Source organism: Asterias amurensis, chromosome 18, assembly GCF_032118995.1.
Source record: "Asterias amurensis chromosome 18, ASM3211899v1".
NCBI lineage: Eukaryota > Metazoa > Echinodermata > Asteroidea > Forcipulatida > Asteriidae > Asterias > Asterias amurensis.
The window spans coordinates 4,936,877-4,961,280 of NC_092665.1; the positions used below are offsets into that span (position 1 = coordinate 4,936,877).

The following is a 24,404-nucleotide window of genomic DNA, read 5'->3' on the forward strand; positions in this document are numbered from 1 at the left end:
GCTCAGTGAACTTTTACAGTTTTAGCTGTTTTACTCCTTTTTTGATATCGATGTTTGCATCCATTTTGTGATTTGTGACTATAACTGTGACTGTAAGTACCCTGTGACCACCAATACTTCTTTTTGAACTTGCACTGTGATTTTATAGATGTTTTCTATCATCGATTTGCACAACTTCTTGCCATCAATTTTTGGAAGAGTGACTCCAGACCTCCGTCAGTACTAAGCATGTACTGTAAACAGTCAGGCCCCAGGAGCACTGTGTTATACCTATACGTGGCGTACCATTGACTTGTCACTGTCATCTAGCCGACTGAGTGTGCTGTTGCCGCTACTTGTCTGTCACTACTTTTTGAGCTGCCATGTGTTTCCCTGTGTATTTCATCCAAGAACTGATAAACATCGGTAACAATTGTAATGGTAGATTTAAACCATTGCCAGCCACTGACTGGGCCTATCTCAAATTATTGGGCATTGCCCGGTGCAGTACGCGTGGACGCCGTGCAGGCAGGCATAAACAGAGACAAATACACCCTGTACTCACAAGAAGACGTGTAAACCTGAAGTACAACACACATCAGTCTGAGAGAGAGAGACCAAGAGTTTTATCTGCAATCCCCAAAGCACCGGTAACTCCCAACACTTCAGCCCCATCGTTTCTTCCAAGGCTCTTTCTAACCAATGCATGCTCAGTGTTGAACAAAATTGATGAATTGGCTGAAACTCTGCAACAAGCACGTTCAGATATTGCTATTGTGACAGAATCCTGGGTGAAGCCTACCACAGCACCAGACCAATACAATGTTGCCAATTTCAACGTGTTCAGCAAATGCCGACAGGATAGGCCGGGAGGTGGCATTCTCATCTACACCAAGGACAACCTTAGAGCAGAACCATTGAAAATTATTGTTCCCCCTGAGATGGAAGCAACATGGATGTTGGTGAAGCATCCCAAACTACCAAGAGCTGTTCCCTACATTGCAGTTGCCGCAGTGTACATTCCTCCACAGTCGCCTCACCAAGATCTGATGATGAACCACCTGATATCATCCGTGGACTATCTACGAACTCATAAAGCTCAGGCTGGTATAATGATAATGGGAGACTTTAACCGGACTGAAATTAAGTCACTTTGTCTGGGAAATGGATTGAAGCAAGTTGTCACTCTACCAACAAGAGGTGATGCAGTGTTGGATTTGATCATCACGAATGTTCACAATCTATACTGTACCCCTTCTGTCAAAGCCCCCATGGGGTGTAGTGATCACAACTGTATCAGCCTAGAGCCCAGGCAATCCACACCACTTAACATTATAACAACTAAATCTGTTCAGCCTATTACTGAATCAAAGGTAAATCAGTTCGGAAGATGGATTCAAGACCAATCGTGGTCCGATGTTTACAATGCAAATGATGTCCAGTCTAAGGCAGATGCCTTCTACCATGTGCTCGATGAGGGTATTGATCTATCTTTCCAAAGAAAGACTGTCCGTTTACATGGCAATGATAAACCGTGGATGACTGACAGAGTTAAGGCCCTCATTCGGCATAGGCAGAAGGCGTTTGCATCAGGGGATACACAGATGAGGAAGTCACTGAGAAGCCAGGTCAAAAGAAATCAAGAAGGCCAAAAAATCCCACAACATCAACAAGGTGAGATATTTGCAAAGGACAGAACCGGGAAGGTGGCATAAGGAAATCAGATCATTTGCCAATATGAAAAAATCTGAAACCTCCATTCATGTACCAGAGATTGATCCAAGTGATCATGCTGCTATTGCCAATGTTATCAACAATCATCTGGCCAGTTTTTCCCAAGTGCAACAACCAATCAGATTAGATGAGCTACCGGCCTATCTGCCAAGTAGCAAGCCACCTCCCCAGTTTCAACCGTGGGACATTTATGAGGATTTGAAGAGGGTGTCTGTTTCAAAAGCCGGGGGGCCCGACAATGTTCCTCAGAAGGTGTTAAAGGAATTCGCATACGAGCTCAGTTCCCCTGTGAGTGACATCATTAACACCTCTCTCGTACAGGGCAGTGTTCCTAATCAATGGAAAATTGCAAATGTCATCCCTGTACCCAAACAGACACCCCCTTCAATCGAAAAACTTAGGCCAATTTCATTGACATCAACTCTAGCAAAAATTGCTGAAGGTCGTGTAGCCCAACATGTGCTAAAGTCAATCCAACCTCATGTTGATGACAGACAGTATGGTAACCGCAAGGGTATGTCAACCACACATTGCCTAATTGATGTCTACCACCAACTGGTGTCAAAAGCTGAGAAACCTGGCAACATCAGTACTCTTGTACTAACTGATTTCTCCAAAGCTTTCGATGTTATTGATCACAACATTGCTTTTTCTAGTCTTTTGAGCATGGGTGTGGCGCCCAATATTGTGCAGTGGGTGGTTGACTTCATTTCTGGTAGACAACAAAGAGTCAAATATAAACAAACCCTCTCCGATTGCATTACTTTAATGGGTGGTGTCCCACAGGGAACAATTTTAGCTCCAATTATTTTTCTTTGTATCATCAACAGTGCCCAGGAGGAAGTCAGGGATACGGACGTCCATGCTTGGAAGTATGTCGATGACCTGACATTGAGTGAGAGTAGAAGTTACGGCAGTCCAGGTACCATCCAAGATAGTTTGGACTCCTTGTATCAATGGACCATTGATACCAAACTGAAACTCAACCCATCAAAATGTCAGGTCATGCAGGTGTACTTCGGACGAAAACCCATCCCCGACGTGGATGTCCGTATCTCTGACCAGAAACTCGCCATCGTGGACAAGGTCAAACTACTGGGGGTAATCATTGAACAAAATCTGAAATGGGAGGGCCAAGTAGACTCGATGTATAGTAAGGCCAACAGAAAGCTGTTCATGCTAAGGAAGTTGAAGGATGCTGGACTAGACGCCGAAGAACTCCTCACAGTATACAAAGGCTATATTCGTCCAGTCCTTGAATACGCAGCCCCTGTTTGGAATGTTGGCCTTACCTAGAAGCAGGTGAACCACCTCGAGAAGATCCAGAAGCGTGTATGTCACTACATCCTCTCTAAGGACTACACAACATACCACGATGCTTTGTCTATTCTTCAATTGGACTCCCTCCAGTCTCGAAGAAACAAACTCTGCCACCAATTTGCAGAGAAGGCAAGCGCTTCTGTGAGATTTTCGAGGTGGTTCCCTGCTTCTGTAAACAACTCATCTATGCAACTCCGCCAACGAGCACGGTTTGGTATGTTTCTCTGCAACACCAAAAGATTCCAAAACAGCCCCTTGCCCTACCTCACCAAGCTCCTGAACTCCTAGAACCATATTAATATAATTGCTTAATTTTCTGGTCTTAAATGTATACAAATGTAGTGAACCTGTTTGTACATAATTATCTGGCAGGCCATTGCTTTTGTGATTTTTTTTTATTTTTTTTTATTTTTTTATCAATAATGTTCACTATGTATTTTCTATTGTAAAGCTTTTTAATAACTAATGTAATATTGTTTAATTATTGTAAATTATGCCGCAATTCAGCGGTATGCTGCGATGGCATTTTTAAATAAATAAACCAATTTAAAACTAAGCCGAAGGCAGGCCGGGTCCTTCATCTACGACCACAACCCCGTCGGTTTGAAACGAATGTTCAAGACTATGACTTAGCACAATTTATTCTTACTAACCCATAGCAAAGCCATTTTCGGTTTACATGAATAGGCCCAAAACAATTGGAATGGACTTGTCTTAAATAAATCCTGATCAAAATTTGTATAAATCTCTCATAATATGCATTTGCAACTTGTCTGTACTCTGAATGTAGCTGGGGGCAAATGTGTGTAAACACCTTTTGTAATATTGTCAAAGACCAGTGTTCACTTTTGCTGTATCTCAACTATGCATAAAATAACAAACCTGTGAAAATTAGAGCTCAATTGGTCGTCGAAGTTGCGAGATAATAATGAAAGAAAAAACACCCTTGTAACACGAAGTTGTGTGCTTTCAGATGCTTGATTTCGAGACCCTCAAAATCTAATTATGAGGTCTCGAAACCAAATTCGTGGAAAATTACTTCTTTTTCGAAAACTACGTCTCTTCAGAGAAAGTCGTTTCTCATAGTCTTTCATACTGCCAACAGCTCCCCATTACTCGTTACCAAGTAAGGTTTTATGCTAATTTGAGTAAGTAACCAATAGTGTACACTGCCTTTAAGCACATTTTGACGATTTTGAGATTTTCAATATATGAACGAGTCCTTTATGTCAAAGAAGTTGCCCAAGTTGGGGACAGAATCTCCGGGGACAGATTTCCATGAAACACCGGCCCAAGGCGGAATCCTGCCATACGTGTTTTTTAAAACATTCAAAATGACTTCAATCTCATCCAAAAGTTCATTTGATTGTTTTTGATTTTTGTGGTTTGAATTGATTGTTTTTGCTCCATTGAATAATCTTGTTTTCCAAAAGCATTTGTGCGTTTCGGTGGTAGTAGACTCTGAGAAAACAAAGAATACATTTGAAAATCAGTTTAAAAATACCCTTTAAGGGCAAAGGCAGGACACATTAATAGGTAACTTTCAACCACTAGTGAGTCTTTCCACTTGGTGTATCTCAACATATTCTTAAATTAACAAACCCGTGAACATTACTTTGAGCTCAATTGGTCGTCGAAATTGCGAGAGAATAATGGGAAAATCACCCCGTTGCACAAGTTGTGTGCTTTCAGATGCCTTCAGTTTGAGACCTTTAACAACTCGAGAAAATACTTCTTTCTCAAAAACTAGGTTTCTTCAGAGAGAGCCGTTTCTAACAATGTTTTATACTATTAACATCTCTCCATTGCTCATTACCAAGTAAGTCTTTATGCTAGCAATTCTGTATAGTACCTATGGTGTCCACTGCCTTTAATGTTGCTCTGTTGGTGGCGCACTCTACTATAAATACATTGTCATTGCATTTCGATTTCGGAAAAAAACACACTGAGTTGGTGTTAGTAAACATATACTTCAAAAGAGTGGAAGCACGAAAGAGATCCATCTGAACAGTATATACATTGCGTACACAGTTCTTTATTTGATAATTAACTTGCACTTTAACTCACAATCATCAGGGAAATACATCAATTGAGCGGAAATAGAAGGAAAACGGCCAGGAACTTCAGGAAGCAATCACACAGTGCAACCCAGTAGGGCGGATATACATGTAAAAACACCGTACCATTAAAGCGTGTACAAATTGATCTCCATTGGTAACATACGGCCTCATCCAAACCAATGATAGAGTAAGTCACTGCTTTCAATCAGTGACTTTACCACATACACAAGTAGTGTAGAGTTTTACACCATTGGAATCCATTCAACATACAGTATCATTCAAACCAATGGTAGAGTAAGTCACTGTCATAAATCAGTGACTTTAACACGGTATGACGCACAATTGTAACATACAGCCTCATCCAAACCAATGATAGAGTAAGTCACTGCTTTCCATCAGTGACTTTACCACATACACAATGTAGTGTAGAGTTTTACACCATTGGTATCCATTCAACATACAGTATCATTCAAACCAATGGTAGAGTAAGTCACTGTCATAAATCAGTGACTTTAACACGGTATTGATCCACAATTGTAACGTACAGCCTCGTCCAAGCCAATGGTAGAGTAAGTCACTGCATTCAATCAGTGACTTTAACACGTATCTATGGTTGGCTGCTCATCGAAAGTCAATCAAACATCAAAGTAGACTGATGAGCACTTCAATGAAAATACAGCAGTATTTAAACGCGCTGCACCACCAGCAGTGCTCATAACAACTTTGCATATTATCGGAAGAGAGAAACTTAGAAAGCTTGCACTACAAGAACACAACATCAAGGTAAGTGTTTCTCGTTATACTGTCGGACCCGGACTTTGGCTTTTAGATGCATGCGGTGTATTTTAGGGTAGCCTATTATTTCAAGAAGATTGCAGTTTTGGTCCAAGAAGGGGCACCACTCTACCCAATAAAGCAGTAACATTTACAGTGCTTTACCTGGCAGCTGGTGCCAGGTAAAATGCAGTAAATTTCACAGTAGCAGTTTTGTAAATTGTGCCTTGAGTTTGCTAAACTCCACTTTGAAATTTACTGCACTTTTAATACCTTGCACCCCGGCTGCCAGGTATACAAAGCAACGTAATTTTGACGGATTATTTTTAACAGCGTATTCAGCTGAAGTTTTCATGTAGTGTTTGTGTCACTTGCTCTCTGCCAACATTAGTGTACTGTGGTACTGTTTGGTGGTACAGACTGTAATGCCGTTGCATTTCCCTTTGAAACCACGATATATTGCGTTGTGTCGTTGGGGCTTTTATCACCATACTTGCAAGTGGTTTCCGTTTTGGAGCAGCAAGTTCCGCTGGTATTCTGTACATTGTCTTGTTCAAATAGTGGGCAATAAAAGTTTACCTAGACAGTTTCAGTTGAATGTGTTTGATATTCTGCTCGTTTTAATGTGTGTGTACTCTTCATTCAAAAGCTGTCAACAAAATTAACAACAAGTACTGATGAAATGGCATTGTGTGACATGACCACTTTGTTATTTTCTTTTATGTTGTGGGTAAAACAAAACAAGATTGAACATTATGCAACACTTTCACAATTATTATGGTGATCGGTGTTTTGTACAGCCGACGTGGGGAGGGGCAACCGAGGTGAGGCCGAGTTTGCCTGCTTGCCCCAAAAGCTTACACAAAACCTGGACCCCGTCACGGAGCATGCAACATTAATTGTTTTATTTTACCATGATAATCGATTCCTCTTGTTTGGGGACAAATTGTTACCATCCTCCATTATTGTTACGACAATAATGACACAGTTTAAAACTATGACAGCATATTTTGTAAGCCAAAACATGGCGGCACACTGTCTTAAGGTGCTGTCACTTGACGTTTTAGCCAGCGTATGTCAACGTATGAAAATTTTAGCGAGTACGCTGGCGTACGTCGAATAATTATGGGTGAAGGCCCCGTCACACCTTGACGTTTAAGCCAGCGTATAGCGACGTATGACAATTTTGGCGACTACGCTGGTGTACGTCAAATAAGTTATGGTTAACTTTGTATAAGTTAAGAGCACGATGAAACACGCTGATATACACGTAGATGTAAGTCGTGTGGCTCATGAAGGCACTGTCACACATTGACGTTTTAGTCAGCGTATGCCGACGTTTGCAAATTTCTCTAAAACGTTGGCATACGCTGAACTATCGATGGATTTTTCAATTTTGAGCGTATACGAAGCGTATTCATAAGGAGGTGGACGGATGCATACCGTAGAAGTAACTTACACAGAGCGTTTCCATAACGAATGCTTAGCGTGTTGACGGCGTTCACAACTTATGTTCTACGATGGTCCAACTACTGCATAGCGCGCGGGGAAAGCGTATTGCCGACGATCACATACAGTAGCCTATAAAGAGGGTGCCTCTCGAAGATTGAAATAATAACTGCACTTGACATCGTATTAATCCTCATGCGAACCCAAATTGTATATACCGATTCACATAACTCTGCCAATACACCATTACATGGTAGCTGTAAGTTTAGAAACAAGTTTAGTAAGTTATGTGGTCATCCGGAACACGTCAAATACGTTCGACGTAAGTTCAAAGCATATTACTCATATAGGTTATAAAAAATACGTGTTTGGTACGCTAGACATTATATCGACGTATGTCGACTTCTGATTACCTTATAAGTAACGTGTGTGAACGTGTGTCATCGATCGTATAACGCACCTTCAACTTATGCGGAACTTATGAACCACACGCTGGCACACTTAGATTTTGTTGTGCATGCACGACCTCGCCTTACTACGACGTACACGGCGTGTTTCAGCGTGCTCATAACTTATACAAAACTTACCCATAACTTATTCTACGTACGCCAGCGTATTCGACCCCAATTTTGTATACGTCGGCATACGCTTGCTAAAACGTCTAGGTGTGACAGGGCCTTAACATGTAATAGTAGTAACGTGCTTTGAACCTACCTCGAACGTATTTGACGTGCTCCGGACGACCACAGAACTTAATGAATGTGATTCTAACTTACAGCTACCGTATAATGGCGTATTGGCAGCGTTGATGTGAATCGGATACAAATTGGGTTCGCGGGAGGATACTACATTGTCAAGTGCAGTTATTATTTCAATCGTCGAGAGGCACCCTCTTTGTAGGCAACTGGATGTGATCGTCGGCAATACGCTGCCCCCGCGCTCTATGCAGTAGTTGGACCATCGTAGAACATAAGTTGTGAACGCCGTCAACACGCTAAGCATTCGTTATGGAAACGCTCTGTGTAAGTTACTACTACGGTCTGTATACGTCCAACTCGTTATGAATAGGCTTTGTATACGCTCAAAAATGAAAGCCCATCAAAAGTTGTCATACGTCGGCATACGCTGACTAAAACGTCAAAGTGTGACAGGGCCGTAAGTTAAGATCACGCCTATATACGCCGATATACGTCTTTGTATTATGCTTTGAACCTATTTCGAAATTATTTGACGACCGGACACCCACTTTTACTGAAATGGCGTAATGGCAGCGTTTTTGGAAATCGGTATACACAATTAATTGGGTTCGAAGGAGAATACAGTGATGCCAAGTGCAGTTATTGTTTCAAACGTCGAGCTGCCGCGCGCTATGCAGTAGTTAGACTATTCGTAGATATCGTATCTTTTTACACGAGGAGCAATCCTCACAATGTAGACAAGTTGAGGAATATTTCTTGAATTATAAAATGAGCGAAGTGATACGGACAGGAGCTCAATGTATAGGGTGTTGGTTTTATCTCAAACAATCACTGTGTTGCACCATCTCTTGTTGATATAGAGGCATACGCGCCCCACCCTGTATCCGAGATCCAAAGCCGTCTATATGGAGATCATTACTGTCAGCACCCCGCTGAATTCACCAAGGAACCCTAAAATCACGACACCGAAATCAAACACTTTCGACTCCTTCTTTAGTTATTATTATTTACATTATATTTACAATCAAGCATCAACTTCACATAGAAATAATATGCAACTCCGAACTCTACTCAAACTTCTCTAAGCATCAAAATGCAACTCCAACTTCTTCTTAGCAATAAATGCAACTCCACTTCCACTTAAATACACTAAGCATCAATATGCAATCCCAACTTCTACTTAGCAATAATATGCAACTCCAATTCCACTTAAATTCACTTAGCATCAATATGCAATCCCAACTTCTACTTAGCAATAATATGCCACTCCAATTCCACTTAAATTCACTTAGCATCAATATGCAACTCCACCTTCTACTTAGCAATAATATGCAACTCCAAATTCCACTTAAATTCACAATAGCATCAGTATGCAATCTCAACTTCTACTTAGCAATAATATGCAACTCCAATTCCACTTAAATTCACTTAGCATCAATATGCAACCTCAACTTCTACTTAGCAATAATATGCATCTCCAAATTCCACTTAAATTCACAATAGCATCAATATGCAATCTCAGCTTCTATTTTGCAATAATATGCAACTCCAAATTCCACTTAAATTCACAATAGCATCAATATGCAATCTCAACTTCTACTTAGCAATAATATGCATCTCCAAATATTGTTCTCTAGGCATAAAAGCCAGTCTTCCCTTTCTCCAACAAATACCTCCTCGATGCAACCTCCCTGATACATCAGTCCAGCCCTGCCGCGACTTCCCTGTCCGGCCCGACGTTTCGTGTACTGATGAACGCACGTTAACTGGGGCAACCTCGCCCATTCCCTGGCCATCTTGGCGCATACTCTTGGCGCATACTCTTGACCATACTCTTGGCCATCTAAACAATAGAGTTTGTAATAACAAATAACACGTAATAATGTGATTGACTATGGCCCTTCTGAACAAACTTTGGACTAAAAAACATTTTGGATAACAGCGCTTTTCTGTTACAACTTTCTCAAATGTCTCAAGCACAAAAAAAACTATTTCTTGTAACTAAAGCCAGATTACTGAACTCTAAATTAATATTGATTTATCAACACAGTTTTTGTTTCTTCACACAAAATGCACTAAAAATATAGACTTCGTTTTGGTTGAACTTCTTCAAACAAAATGCACTGAAATTATAGCAGTTATAAACAATAAATAAATAGTTGGTTTAACTTACAGTCAATCCTGGGTGTTTCCGCCTGCCAAATATCTGGATTCAGTGTTAACTATGGTGATAAATTTCACCCTGCTCTGGTTTACTTTTTTAAGCTCACGATTTGAGCCAAGTATAGAGTGCCGACACACTCTATCTACGATGTTGCTGGCTCATCACAATGTCAGGTGAAAGAGCAGAGTGGCTGGGCAGTATGTCCTTCTTACTGCTCTTACTGGAACTCTCTGGCCAACACCCTAAACTTGGAAAGTCCCCCTGACTAAACTACTTTGCCTAATCACCTTGAAAAAATTATATACTTCACTGACCCAGTGTTACATAACCTGAAACCTCTACACCTGAAACCCCATGCTAAAAAGAACAAGGAAATGTCTAAACATATACACTCCAGTGAACCTAATCAATGACAACCTCACAGGAACTTTTAACAAAAGCCTGAACTTAAAGGTACATTACTGTATACAAATATATACAAAAAAAAAAGTTAACACATAATTTAACACACACATGCTCATTCCAGCGAAACACACATTGACTAAAACGTGGTTAATGTGGAAAGTAGCGATAAAGAACTTCCACAAACACATGGATAACGTGAATAAATTGGAGCTGACCCAAAACTGGTGGTCACCGCTAGAGCAGCGCCTTCTATGTCTGCATGTTTTCATCGTTTGTTTTATGTATTCTATTATATTACAGATGAAGATTACCATAGCAACAGTGACCCTTCTTCTTGGTATTTTGCAAGTTCCGTTTATGGTGGCTAAAACAGCAGTTTCACCTGATCCGGAGATGACGTGTAACTCCTGCTGCCAGGGCCCAGCCGGTATACCTGGAATTCCCGGGTCGAATGGGAACCATGGTCAAGGGCTTGTAGGGTCCCCTGGTGAGGTAGGTCAACCTGGGGCTAAAGGAGACATGGGGTCAGATGGACTAGTTGGTGAGCCAGGCGCTAAAGGGGATATTGGACTTACGGGAGATAAAGGAGTCGGTCAACCAGGGAAACAAGGACCTCAAGGTCTGCCTGGGATGAATGGTTTGAATGGGGAGAGAGGTGAACCTGGACCAGCAGGACAGACTGGTGAAACAGGTGAGCCCGGGGGAAATGGAGACATCGGGTCAGATGGACTGGTTGGTGCGCCAGGCGCTAAAGGGGATCATGGACTGAAGGGAGAGCAAGGAGTCGGTCAACAGGGCAGAAAAGGACCTCGAGGTCTGCATGGGATGAATGGTCTGAAGGGGGAGAGAGGTGAACCTGGACCAGCTGGACAGACTGGTGAAGCAGGTGAATGTAGTACGCGACGGTCCGCCTTCACTGCAGTGAGGAATACCGGCTTCAACCCTCCATCCCCCTATGATCCTCTGCCCTTTGAAGAGTTACTGTTTTCAGAGGAAGGGACTGATTTCAACATGAATAACGGCACGTTTACGTGTAATGTGCCTGGGGTATATGTATTGATGTTCGCAGTCCATAAATCATCAAGTGGGTCTAACCTTCATGTCCTGCTGAGGAAGAACGGTAACACCTATGTTGCAGGGCATGTAAACGATGCAGGTACTCATCAAGTGAGCAACAGTGCAGTGATTCCCCTGCACCGTGGAGATCAAGTTCACTTAGCTGTACGCGGTTCAGTACATAGTTACTCTGTCCATTTCACGTATTTTACTGGGTTCATGCTGTACGAAATCTAAATCAAACATACAAACACACGGAAACGTTTAAATGTTTTAGACAACGATTTAAATAAACTAATATGCAACTATATAGTTTTTACAAATATAATAATAATGAGTTAGTCGTGGAAAATCGAACGTGTGTTTAGATGAATCGAATAAAATTACTTTATTATTAATTGTTTTATTATTTGCAGGACAATAAGTATGGAAAAGACGTTTTATTTGAACACTTGATTTTGCAAACGTGTATTGTGACAAGAACTTTCAACGTGTTTTTGTCACGTAAACAGTGCTATAAATATCAGTTCATCCCTTTTTTGAGTTTATTACATTTTCGGTAAAGTTTGAAATTTCTGCAGCCTGTAATTCCGTCCGAGGGTGCAATGATGAGTCCTTGAAACCATGATGAGTCCATAAAATGCAAAATGAAACTACGCAAGAAAAACTGACAGTTTATTAAACAGTACATACAAAACTTCAGAATCCTTGATACAGACTCAGACTTATAATTCATTGTGGCCTCCGATTGTGCCGGCAATTTTATTTCAAACGTTTTAAATTGGTTGAAAAAGCTGTATCCTGTTAAGGCAACAAAATACAAATAATTCAACTAACAACTGGTAACTGGTCTTCTGTTGATATATTCGTTAATGTACAATACTTATGATATTAAACTAACGACAACCTGTGATCAAAAAGAACTTGCGTTGTAAAGTTACCAGAAAACATTTATTTTGTGTCGCTTTTTGAACACGTTTCGATATGGAGAAATATTTAATTTTTCGTCGTGGTTTGAGCGTTTCTTTGTTTTCACATGAGAAAGCACTTTTGTTTAATGCAGATGAAACATTGGGTATTCGTTTTGAATCACTTTCGTATAAAACGTTTGATGATGTCACGACTAACATGTCAAAGAGGGGAAAATATATTACACTTACAGCGATTCGTTAAATCGGCATGAAACCAATACACCATCTTAGTGTGAATTTGGAGAAAAAAAAATTTCCTCACTTCGACCGTGACTTAATTATTCGGAATATTAGCTGATTACACAATGTCGCATTTTTACCTTACACAGAAAGGTTTCGTTGACAGTAATATTGTGACCCACTCTGTGATTTTTGTTAGAACTATATTTGCATGGTATAGCCTGTTGGGGGTAAAAAATATTCTTATAAAATAGCACTATATGTAAGCTTTAATATGATGCATAATGTTAACATGTTTCCAAGAAGTAACCAGACATTTTAATAAATAACCTGAGCACATGCAAATTTATTAAAAATGGGGTCGAGTTTAAAGGGTTAAAGTCATCTGGAAATATAATTTATTTTTCTTCAAACATTAGAGTATATGTTAATGAACAATAACATAATTTGTTGAGTTATTGTTTGTAACGATTTACATGTTTAAAAAATAGATAAAGTTGTTGGGTGTGACTCCGCCTACCCCTTTTGTGACGTCAATCGAGGCAGACTTTGCCTCAAACGTACATTGAACACAAGTACGTGCAATAACATGCAAGTCCTAGTTTGTACGTTTCGAAAAAAAGTTTAATTCTTGCATTTTTCCGGCAAAGTCGACCACGTGTATTGCTGCTGGAGGCAGCAAAACAACTAAAACTGGGGTCAGTTTGCAAAGTGGTTCGGTCCGACGTCTTTTCCAGCATTGTGCAGCAAACACTTTGAGCCGTCCTGCTTCAAATATCGCGCCTCGATTGACGTTACGAACAGCGCCCTCTCGGGTCGGGCCTACTATTAAATTTGTTAACAAAATGGAAACTAAATTTCTAGAACCTTAGTTAAATGTTTATTCATATTTTACTCATCAAAACACATATTTTAGTGACAAAAGCTTTATTTTGAAAAACCACTTCCAGGTGACTTTAAACACACTGGTATTTACCAATAACGCTCTGAAAACAACGGTTTTGTGATAAAATTGTAGTCTAATTTGTATCCTTTTGCGCGAAAACATCCCTTTACTTGTACTTCGTTTTAAACAAAAATTTATACACTGGCTTATTTCAAACGGGAGTAACTTAGCAACGCGATACACCCAAAGCTTGGACATTAAACCAAATAACTGCTGCTGGTGTGTTCTTTCCAGCCCCTGCATATGCATCAAATCTTCAAATTGTCAACATCTGATTCATTTCACAATTAAACAATTATTACGTTAAAGGTCGTCAAAAACACAGTGTTAATGTTTGCATTAACGCTAGAATACAAAGCATTAGTATATTACTAGATACTTGTATTTCTACAAAGCATGTTTTTGTTAAATTTAACTATAATCCATTTAGTGTACTAGACGTTAAGATATATTGCATAGTTTTAGAAATAGTCAGGTGTCACTTGAATGTTTTAAATACATTGAAGGAATGAACATTAACACCGTATCAATTGATTGTTTTGGTTTTTGTGTTTTGCGTATTTAATTAGTATTGAACTAAAATTATTGGTTAAAGGGCCACACCGGCCGAATTGGGCTATTTGGGCTACAAAATAGACTAAGATATGACTTCAACGGTCTTCCAGGAATGAAGAAGAACAGTCCTTAAAAAAAATCATCAAATTTAGCCTTTTTTGAGCATTTTAAGACAAAAACGCAGGTCGCGTGATTGTTCTAACCAAAAAGTGGTACAAACAATCACGTGACCTTCCGGGCTAGTTTTACTTTCAGCCATCTAAAAGTAACTTACTTAACCAAATTTAAATATTTTCTTTACAAAATTATTACAGAATAGTTGACGAAAAATGATCATGTATTCAAATCATCGCTACAAAATGTAAATAATGGTGAAAAATCTAACGTAAGATTCGCATTCAAAGAGTCCGTGTAACGGAAGCTTGTTATATGGCCGCTTTGGTTTTTTTTAATCATTTTTCGCTAAATACGTGACATTTTGATGATTGTTTTTACAGCAACCGTCTATAAAAACTTTATTTATGATTCTACACCCCTAAGTTGCGTAAACGGTGTGCCGGTGTGTCCCTTTAATACAATTTGCAAGCTGAACTAATTTTCCTAACACTGTTTTACTCATTATTGTCAAAACCTACAACACCTCAGCAAATAAAATTTAATGGAAACTTTTTACCGTTTTACCTTCAAACAGTGCAAGTTTACCGTAAATCAGTGAACATTGATTTTGCGTCCTTCTACAAAAAGTACACAAACCCTAAAAAACTTGTCAGTGGGAAGTGAACAGGGAATGGGTTTAAATAACGTAAGAATGGGTGGCTCACATTGTAAACAAAAATGGGCAAAAAAATGCCCAACTTTTTACCCATTTAAGGGCGAATAGTGAACTCCTCCAACTTTTTGGCAAAGTATTACCCATCAAAGTTGGGCGCTCTGATTGCCAAATAATTGGGTAATATTTCATCATCAATAGTTGGGTATATTTTGGTAACCAACAGTTGGGTAATTTTTTGTTTACCCATTTTCTGGGTATTTAATAATTATCAATTACCCACTTATTGGGCGATGATTTTATTCATGATCTAGTTCAAATGTTTAACCATTTTCGGTGTTATCCAACAAGAGGTGAATGTATTTAACCCTTTGATTTACAGTTTATCCTGTGATACGTCATACAACCAGGCATATAAAATATATTTTCCACGATGGCAAACGGTGGTGAGTTGTGACATTGGCACCTCTCTCAAAATCGTGAGGGTGCTCAGTGTCTGTAGATGATTTGGAAGGTTAGTTTTTAACTAAATAAAGTTTGTTTCCTGTTCAGTTGTTGTACACAGTCGTGACAGTTGCAGCGCATGCAATGCAGTGATAGTTCCATGCATGTATTTCATACACAAAGCAACACAACAACCACGCATACATGCCACAACCGGCGTTGCACATAATGGCATGATAAAACTGAAACTATCACAGTAGTGTCAATGTGTTGCTCGCTCTGCAATTGTCACGACTATAAAGTACGACTGAATAGAAAACACAACTTCATATTTAGTTAAAAACTCACCTTCAAATTGGATCTATATCCACTGGACAACCCCGCTCGTCACAGCCACTCCGCCACTCGCCATGTTGGAAAATATCTTTGTTTTACTGTTTAATGCCCAACTTTTTGGCAACTCTTTAATCGTAGTGCGCATGATCGGACCATTTTGACCAACTAATGTGCATAATTTTAACCAACAATCGAGATTAATTAAAATTACCAAAAAGTTGCCCAATAAATAAGCAAAAGTGTAACCAACAGTTATGATGAATTCAGATTACGAAATATTTTCCCAACACTTGCCCAACTTTTGTTCCGCTTTTTAAACAAAGAATGGGCAAACAAAATGTTTGCCCAACAAGACCAATTATTTGTTTTGTTGGGCAATTATCGACCAATAATTGTTGAAGTTACTTTGCCCAACAAATGATTTGACCAACGTTTTTGTAGTGGCATTTTGGCCGGGATTGTAGCCCCCGTTGTCGGAGGAACAAAACTCGGCTTATTTGACTGGCGACAGAACATGTTGTTTTCTTTTTGCTTCCGAAAAACTGCAAACAAACGAAGTGACCTGGCCCCTCCTGTCTTCCCCAGACTGGTATGGGCCGCGGTTAACGAATAGCCGGAGTGCTATAGATTTTTCCTCGGAGTATCTGATATCAATACGGTCTAAAGCAGATGGAATCAAAAGAGGGTGCTTTCAGAATTAAGAAACGACCATGGTCACCGCTCACTGTAAAAGGATTGAACTATCTCCAAGGGACAGGAATCTCATGCCATTACAAGGGCCACGCGCAATTCTCCAGGACTAGGCGCCCGGATGGGTTGCCGGTGTCTCAGTGAAATCAGTGCTGCCGGAGATTCTTTCCCCTGTTTGAGACACTAACATGGACTGAGTGAGGGTGATTTAACAGAGGGCGCTATCACAAGTAGTTTGTAACAAGTTTGCCGTATAAGGGGGAGGGAATTTTGGGAGAACATAATCTCCTGACACACCTGCCTATAATGGGGAAAGAATCTCCGGGGACAGATTTCCATTAAAAACACCGGCCCAAGGCGGAATCCTGCCTTACGTGTTAAACAATCAAAATGACTTCAATCTCATCCAAAAGTTGTAAATAGTAAATACATTTTGTTCGCAATGTGTTCATTTAATTTGTTTTGCTCCATTGAATATTATTGTTTCCCAAAAGCCTTTGTGCGGAAGTAGACTCTGAGAAAACAAAGGATACAATTGAAAATCAGTTTAAAATTACCCTTTAAGAGCAAAGGCAGGACACATTAGGAAACTTTCAAGCACTAGTCACGTCTTTCCACTTGGTGTATCTCAACATATTCTTAAATTAACAAACCCGTGAACATTAATTTGAGCTCAATTGGCCGTCGAAGTTGCGAGAGAATATTGGGAAGACACCCCTTGTCGCACAAGTTGTGTGCTTTCAGATGCCTTGAGTTTGAGACCTCAACAATTCGAGAAAGTACTTCTTCTCAAAAACTAGTTTTCTTCAGAGAGAGTCGTTACTCACAATGTTTTATACTATTAACATCTCTCCATTGCTCATTACCAAGTAAGGTTTTTATGCTTACAATTATTTGTTGAATTTTGAAAGGTATTAGAAAATGCTTCAAAACAACAAAATTTAGCCATTAACTTATGGTTTGGTGTAACGTACCCCAGAAAAGGTGTCTTCAAATTAAAATCCTCAGTTTGTTGAAAAAAGTTGTTAAAGCTTGACTTGAGTAGTATAGTAAAGCGTTCGTATATAGAGGGAAATGGTTGATCACCCTGGGAGCCCCATGTGATCTTGAAGTCACATGTGAAGCCATTATTTACAAACTGGGGGGGGGGGTCGAACACACACACTAAGCCCATAATAACATCCGAGTATTATAAATAACGCCCTAATGTTGGTGTAACAATTGTGCAGCCTTAGTTTTAACAATGCTTTAATCTCCTTTAATTAGGAAAAGCGAGGATCAAAGGTTTCCAATGATACCATAATGTACGAACGACAAAGCTGCAAGAAACACAAATCAGCGATACTCCGCGCTATGTAGAAATAAAAGGGACACAGATGACGTTTAAAAGTACGTTTACTTAACAAAATCATGTTTTTGTACAGCTTCATGGCTAAAATTAGGTTATCTGAATATTGACCATGAAAATATAGATCCTAAAGAAGTAGAAAGAAAACAAATTGTTACAAAAAAAGAATCTCTCCACAACGACCCCTTCCACATGTAACCGTCCATTGCACGCTAAAGCATTGTGCGAAATTTTACTAATTTTAACAGAGCGGGTCACTGGTCTCCGGCTACCACGGCGAACAAGTATATGGACAAGGCAAGGAAACACCAGGGCTACGTTAATATAAAGATCACAGGTTCAAATGTCAAAGTAATTTGTTTTTGTGATTTGTTTTCATCAAACATTAAACTAAAATGTATCCAGTCAGTTTCTCATTTAGGCCTGGCGTTCTTTTCTTTTTTGTATCTGTATGATTCAAAAGTGATATTACCGGAAAAAGTCGGTCTGATTTAAGCGGCTGTAAAAAAGGTTAACAGATGTCATGTTTTTGGTTGTTTGTTTTACTGTTTGCAAACACTATTAAACTACAATATTGGCTGTCTTTGCTATAAACTGGACAAAATACATAAACCTTCGTACGAAAGAAAACAACAGTAAAGCCAAAATGGAATTTGGTCCAGTAGAGGGCGCCCCATTGTGGCAGTTTAATCCGGAAGCATATCTGACCACGTGGGCAATGTAGTGCTGTTCATGTACCCCGTGAAAAAGATGCGGCATTGGTCCATTGGCGTAAATAGTGACGTCTTCTCCACTATCGGCAGCCTCTGCACAAACAAATAATAAAACAATGTTTATCACAATACAAGTAAAATAAGTGTTTACACAAGTTAATGATTAACTCTATGAAATGGCAAAGGGGAACTTTCCCTTGGCAAAATCGTGGTTGCAAATACTTCCCTGTAACTTTGCCAAGTTATATGTTTAAGATTTAAAATATTTCAAAAAGTCTGCATATACTCGGATTTAATTTTACTGAGTGGTGTACCTGAGTGGTACAAACCAATACTCAAAGTAATCAATTGAAGCTTTACCTGTGTTAGTATCCGTCAGATTCCGTCTCGAACCAGTACTTTTGAAGCTGTTTAACTCCTCAATTCCTCCAGGGCCGTTTGCATATGAGAGTGTTGCAAATGGCAAACCGTCATTCATCAGACCTTGACGTTTATGCAAAATCATTTTGTTGTAATTAGAATTCAAATATGAATGGTTTGACGATGAATCACCATTCACTTATAGAAAACTGAGAAGCTTGCACAACTTGTTAACATTACTTACTGGTCAGAATTCAGTCTGCATTCGGGTAACTTAACGGAGTTTACTTTTTGTTTCAAAAAACATAATCAAGCTGCATTCTACAAACAATTGGATTTATCAAGAGATATCGCTCTTTGAAAAAAGGGAAGTAAATAAATAATAATAGTTAGAAACAGTCTCTCTTTAAATTCATCGTATACTTTTTTGCATACAAATGATATTTTGAAAGATATAGCTTTTTGTTCAAAGACACTGGCACTATTGATAATAAATTGTCAAAGACAATAAAAAATCAAACGTCAAAGTTGCGAGATAATAATGAAAGAAAAAACACCCTTGTCACACGAAGTTGTGTGCTTTTAGATGCTTGATTTCGATACATCAAACTCTAAGTCTGAGGTCTCGAAATCAAATTCGTAAAAAAATTACTTCTTTCTCGAAAATTACGTTACTTCAGAGGGAGCCGTTTATCACAATGTTTTACACTATCAACAGCTCTCCATTACTCGTTACCAAGTAAGGTTTTATGCTAATAATTAATTTGAGTAATTACCAATAACAATAACATAACATAACATAACAGTTAATATTTATAAGGCGCTATTCCATCAAGATCATAGCGCACTAGAAAGAAATTAACTTGGAAAAAGGTGAGTCTTAAGGACTTGACGAAAAGCAGACAGAGTATTAGATTCCCTAATGGCATTCCCTCTCGGTCATGTTCCCTGTTTTCATAACAGTAATGAATGCTAACATTCATTGCGCAAACATGGCACCAGACTATTATTTTGTCCAGCCTCAGTTTTGTTACAATGAGTTTGAATGGAGTAAAATCAAGATGGCCACACCGTGATAAAGCAACATCATAGACGGAGTTTTTGTCAACCAAGATTTTAAAACTAGGAAAAGACATGAATACAAAGATAACAAACGTTTGCCCTAGTTTTTAAGAATGTTCGTTTGCAACCAATTGGGATGTATTCCTTTCTAATTACAAGTTTGCAGCAATGTCTACTTTGGTGACAAAATCTAGTAGGTCGGTTGATGTTTTGCTATTATTCGGCCGTCCATGTCAACCTGCGTGGTCTTGCTATCAACAATGAAAATACATACAACCTGTGACTGGACAATGGCATCAAAGAGACAATGTAAATACTCCATATAACGAGGTTTCAGATTGTCAATGATTTTCTTAGCCACATAAGTAAGAGGTAGGGCCTAACGACAAGCTCTTGTGAAACAGCAGCAATGACACAAAGGGCTCATGCAACCTTGTCCAAGGCTCTTTACGCAAGCACCGGCCCGCTCTGAATTCACGAACTGCATAGATACTATACTGCACGGTATATAACAGTACTTAATACCGTGGGGTCGAAGCATGGTTTTTCGAGGTTGTTGTACCTCATACAACGAGGCTGCAACTAGACTCGTTGTAACCTCGTTGATACATCGAAAAGCCATGCTTCGACCCCACGGTATAAAGTACTGTTATGTATACCGTGCGGTATAGTATCTATGCAGTTCGTGAATTCAGAGCGGGTCGGTGCTAACGTTTAGAGCCTTGGACAAGGCTAGGGCTCATGTAACCAATTAACCAACACTCTACAAAAACCAGAAACCTGTATGTTGTAATAATAACTTACCCTCAACCATAAGGAAGAACCCGTCTTCGCCTTCTGAAGTATCTCAATGGCCTTTTCTACCATCTCAGACAATGAGGGCTCACCCCTACGTCATTCATTCGGTTACCTTCAAATTGCATGTGACTTGGCTCAAACAAACCTGAAAGGTAAGCAAAGTTAATACAACTGTCAAATAAAAGTTTCTATATTAAATCGTCCTGGTAGGTTATAAAGTTCAAACTGACGCCTTTTCACTTGTTCCGTGTGTATAAATAAATTAGATAGTCAAAGGTTTCTTCCGTTGTTGACAGCTCCCTATTAGAGAGGTTCCGAAGAGTCACCGATACTCTTACGTGAACGGATACGTCATAATACGTCATCACTTTTTGAGGTCCATGGGGATGTGACGTATAACCGTTGTACACAAGTTAGAATAGTCGCTCAAAACGGGAATCTGTCGCCATACACTTAAGTAAGAACGATTATATTTTGTTTATGTTTTTGGAGCGGATTGTTATTTTTTAATGCACCAGGTTTTCACCATGTCTTTTAGAGGTATTATACATGGATGTAGTTGGACATTGTTACCATGCTTCAAAAAAAGAGAAACGGACTAAAAAGTTAGGCGACGGATGTCAGTTTAGCCTGTGGAGTTTATATGTACTGTACATTTGGTTAATAGCGCGTACGGTTCGATATCTGTATGCGTATTCGTATCCGCGACTCTGCGAAACCTCTCTAATAAGACGGACACAGATTGTACGTAATATTGTGATATAAAAAATATAAAAAATAAAAAAAGTGAAAAAAAAGTAATGTAATGGGGTAAAACCGAATTAGGTTTGCTGGAATATAAAACTTAAAGTCACCTGGAAATATAATTGTTTTTCTTTCAAACATAAGAGTATATGCTTACGAACAATAAAACATTGTTTTTAGTAATTGTTTGTCACGATTTATATATTTAAAAAATATATAAAGTTGTTTGGGGGCTGACTCCGCCTACCCCTTTTGTGACGTCATTCAAGGCAGACTTTGCCTGCAATGCGTATAAGTAAACACACGTGCAAAGTACATGTACGTCCAAGTCGTGAGTTGGTACATTTCAAAAAGTTTTTTTCTGCATTCAGCAGCAATACACCTGGTCGGCATGTTTTTTTTTTAAACGTAAAAACTCACGACTTGGTCCGTACATGTACTTTGCAATTGTGTTTACTCTACGCATTACAGGCAAAGTCTGCCTCGAGTGACGTCACGAACAGCGCCCTCTCGGGTCGGGGTCTACTCTTAAATTTGTAAATAACATAAGAACTGATTTTTTAAAACCTTAGTTAACTGTTTATTCACATTCAACTCATCAAAACACATATATTAGTGACAAAAGCTTTATTTTGAAAAAAATACCACTTCCAGGTGACTTTAACTCTCATTATACGGCAATTATGGTAGCCTACGTCTAATGTCACCACAGTTTGAAATGACGACGTGCGGCATCTAGCCTAAAGCCCGTGCCAATAAGTGACACAACCCCACATCATGTACGTACATGTACATTTAGCTCAGTATAGATGAGGCGCAAGGGTTGTAGGCAAAATCATGTTCCAAACGACATACCTTGGTTGGCTGTGCCATACAGACGATTGATTGTACTTGTTCAAATTGGTACATGAAACAACAACTCACCTAAAAGGTTGTCAGTTTCAAGTGGATTGACGTCTTTAAATTGTTCCAAATTCCACACGTACTTGCTGTTTGTCTTGTCTTTACCTGCTTGCCATTCGTCTTAAACAAAACATTATTGTAAAACATTGAGTGAAATAAATCCTTTACTTGATTGTTAAGAGCTTCATGTGACCGAAAGAAAACTAAATGCTGTGGAACTATAACTATCTTGAAAACATCTATAAAGTCAAGGTTTGATCAAGTGCAACTATGAGATGAGATATACTTCTACAAGAAAACAAACTTTAAACAGAAAAAAATAAAAAATAAATAAATAAACAAATAAGACGAATAGATTCATTACCATTAAATAAGTTCATCTGGATTGCGGAAGTATATTAAATTAAAGATTCGTTTTTACAAATCCAAAATTATGTATGATGTTACTTACATATAATTTACAAAGCTCCTGGCTTAGGAGTGAAACGTAACTACTAGTACTAAATTATATGTAAAGTATACATCATACATAATTTTGGATTTGTAAAAACGAATCTTTTATTTCAGATTCATTACCACTTTATATTCAAGTACATTCCTCCTATCTTCTTTAACTACGCACCATGCTGTCTCTATGGTAATGTCAGCGCCTTGCGGCTCATGGACAGTTATCGATTCACCATTATCGACTTACCAATATTGATTTACCATGGTCGTTTCAACATTATCTTTTCCCATTATCGATTCTCCATTTCTGATACACAGTTATCTTTTTACGACTATCGGTTCACCGTTATTGATTCACAAATATTATCGAATCACCATTCTCGATTCACCAACATCGAGTAGTCGTTATTGGTTTACAAATATCGACTCACCAATATCGACTAATTATTATCGATCAAATTATTGATTCACCATTATCAATTCAGCATTTTTGATTTCAGTAGCTCGGTTTCTATGGAATCTGGATGGGATCAGAAGCTGTTAAAGCAAAATGGTGCAATAGTCATCAATAATTGGGTTTAAGTTTTATCAGGTTTACAAACCAATGAGATTTCGTCCATCATTTCTAGATCCAACTTTAGAAGAGTCTTTAGGATACTCTGGGTCGGCAGCTTCTCTCGGTAACATTTCCATCCTTCCCCCACCCATTATAACCTGGCATAGATTCATGAAGAATTAGTATAAAAATGACCGTACCATGAAGTTGGTGGTCGGCATGCAGCAATGACTAGCAGGAAGGGTATTCTAAGAATCTGCTTCTTAAATAGACGGACACCATGCATAAGGTGATACTGACAAGTTTGAAATAATGGCATTCGCCAACCTTTCATTATGTAGCACGCTTGAAAAATTCTATAAATTGATTAACTGTTCTATATCGTTCTTATTTAACATCTATTATGTTCTATATCGAGTGCTTCCAGCTACCTGTTTCAGTGCCGGTCTGTTTGTGAGATTCAAAAACCATAACACCCATGCCAGAGGGTGGCGAATAATCAAACGGTACATTCAGAATAGTGAACGCAAACACTGGTTTGTGTCAATGTTGCAGATTGTACCTGTGTATCCTGTCCGAGTGTTATGAGTTGCTGAGCGATGTCAATGCAACCGATGTCAGTTTCCTTCTGTGGTTTATCAGAGTCACACTCCCAGTCTCGATGGGGCGAATGTGCGTAAAGTATCCCGTTGCCTTGCCTTTAGAAAGCACACAAAGCAACGAAAACCTAATTTATTAGCTATATTATATTCGATCGATACAATTTCAAGAACACAAGATTAAAATTATTACAAAACACTTGACAACAAATCAATGAAAGTAAATCATAATTATTATACACATATTGACTGGCAATGAGGTAATTGTACGTCTACCCCCGAGGGACTTTGAGTGACCAGAAGAGGGACCTATTTCCCGAGGCTGAAGGCCAAGGGAAATAGGC

At 39.0% G+C, this 24,404-nt stretch overlaps 1 protein-coding gene and 1 pseudogene across 1 annotated transcript; one reads left to right on the plus strand and one right to left on the minus strand.

The window, feature by feature from the left end:
- Nucleotides 1-10,883: 10,883 nt before the first annotated feature.
- Nucleotides 10,884-17,889, plus strand: LOC139950934 (uncharacterized). Its single transcript, XM_071949771.1, has 2 exons — nt 10,884-11,750; nt 17,797-17,889. The coding sequence occupies exons 1-2, from the start codon at nt 10,884-10,886 to the stop codon at nt 17,887-17,889; spliced, it is 960 nt and encodes a 319-aa protein (XP_071805872.1).
- A 675-nt stretch (nt 17,890-18,564) lies between these two features.
- Nucleotides 18,565-24,404, minus strand: part of LOC139950935 (alkaline phosphatase-like) — a 68,975-nt pseudogene continuing 63,135 nt past the window's right edge.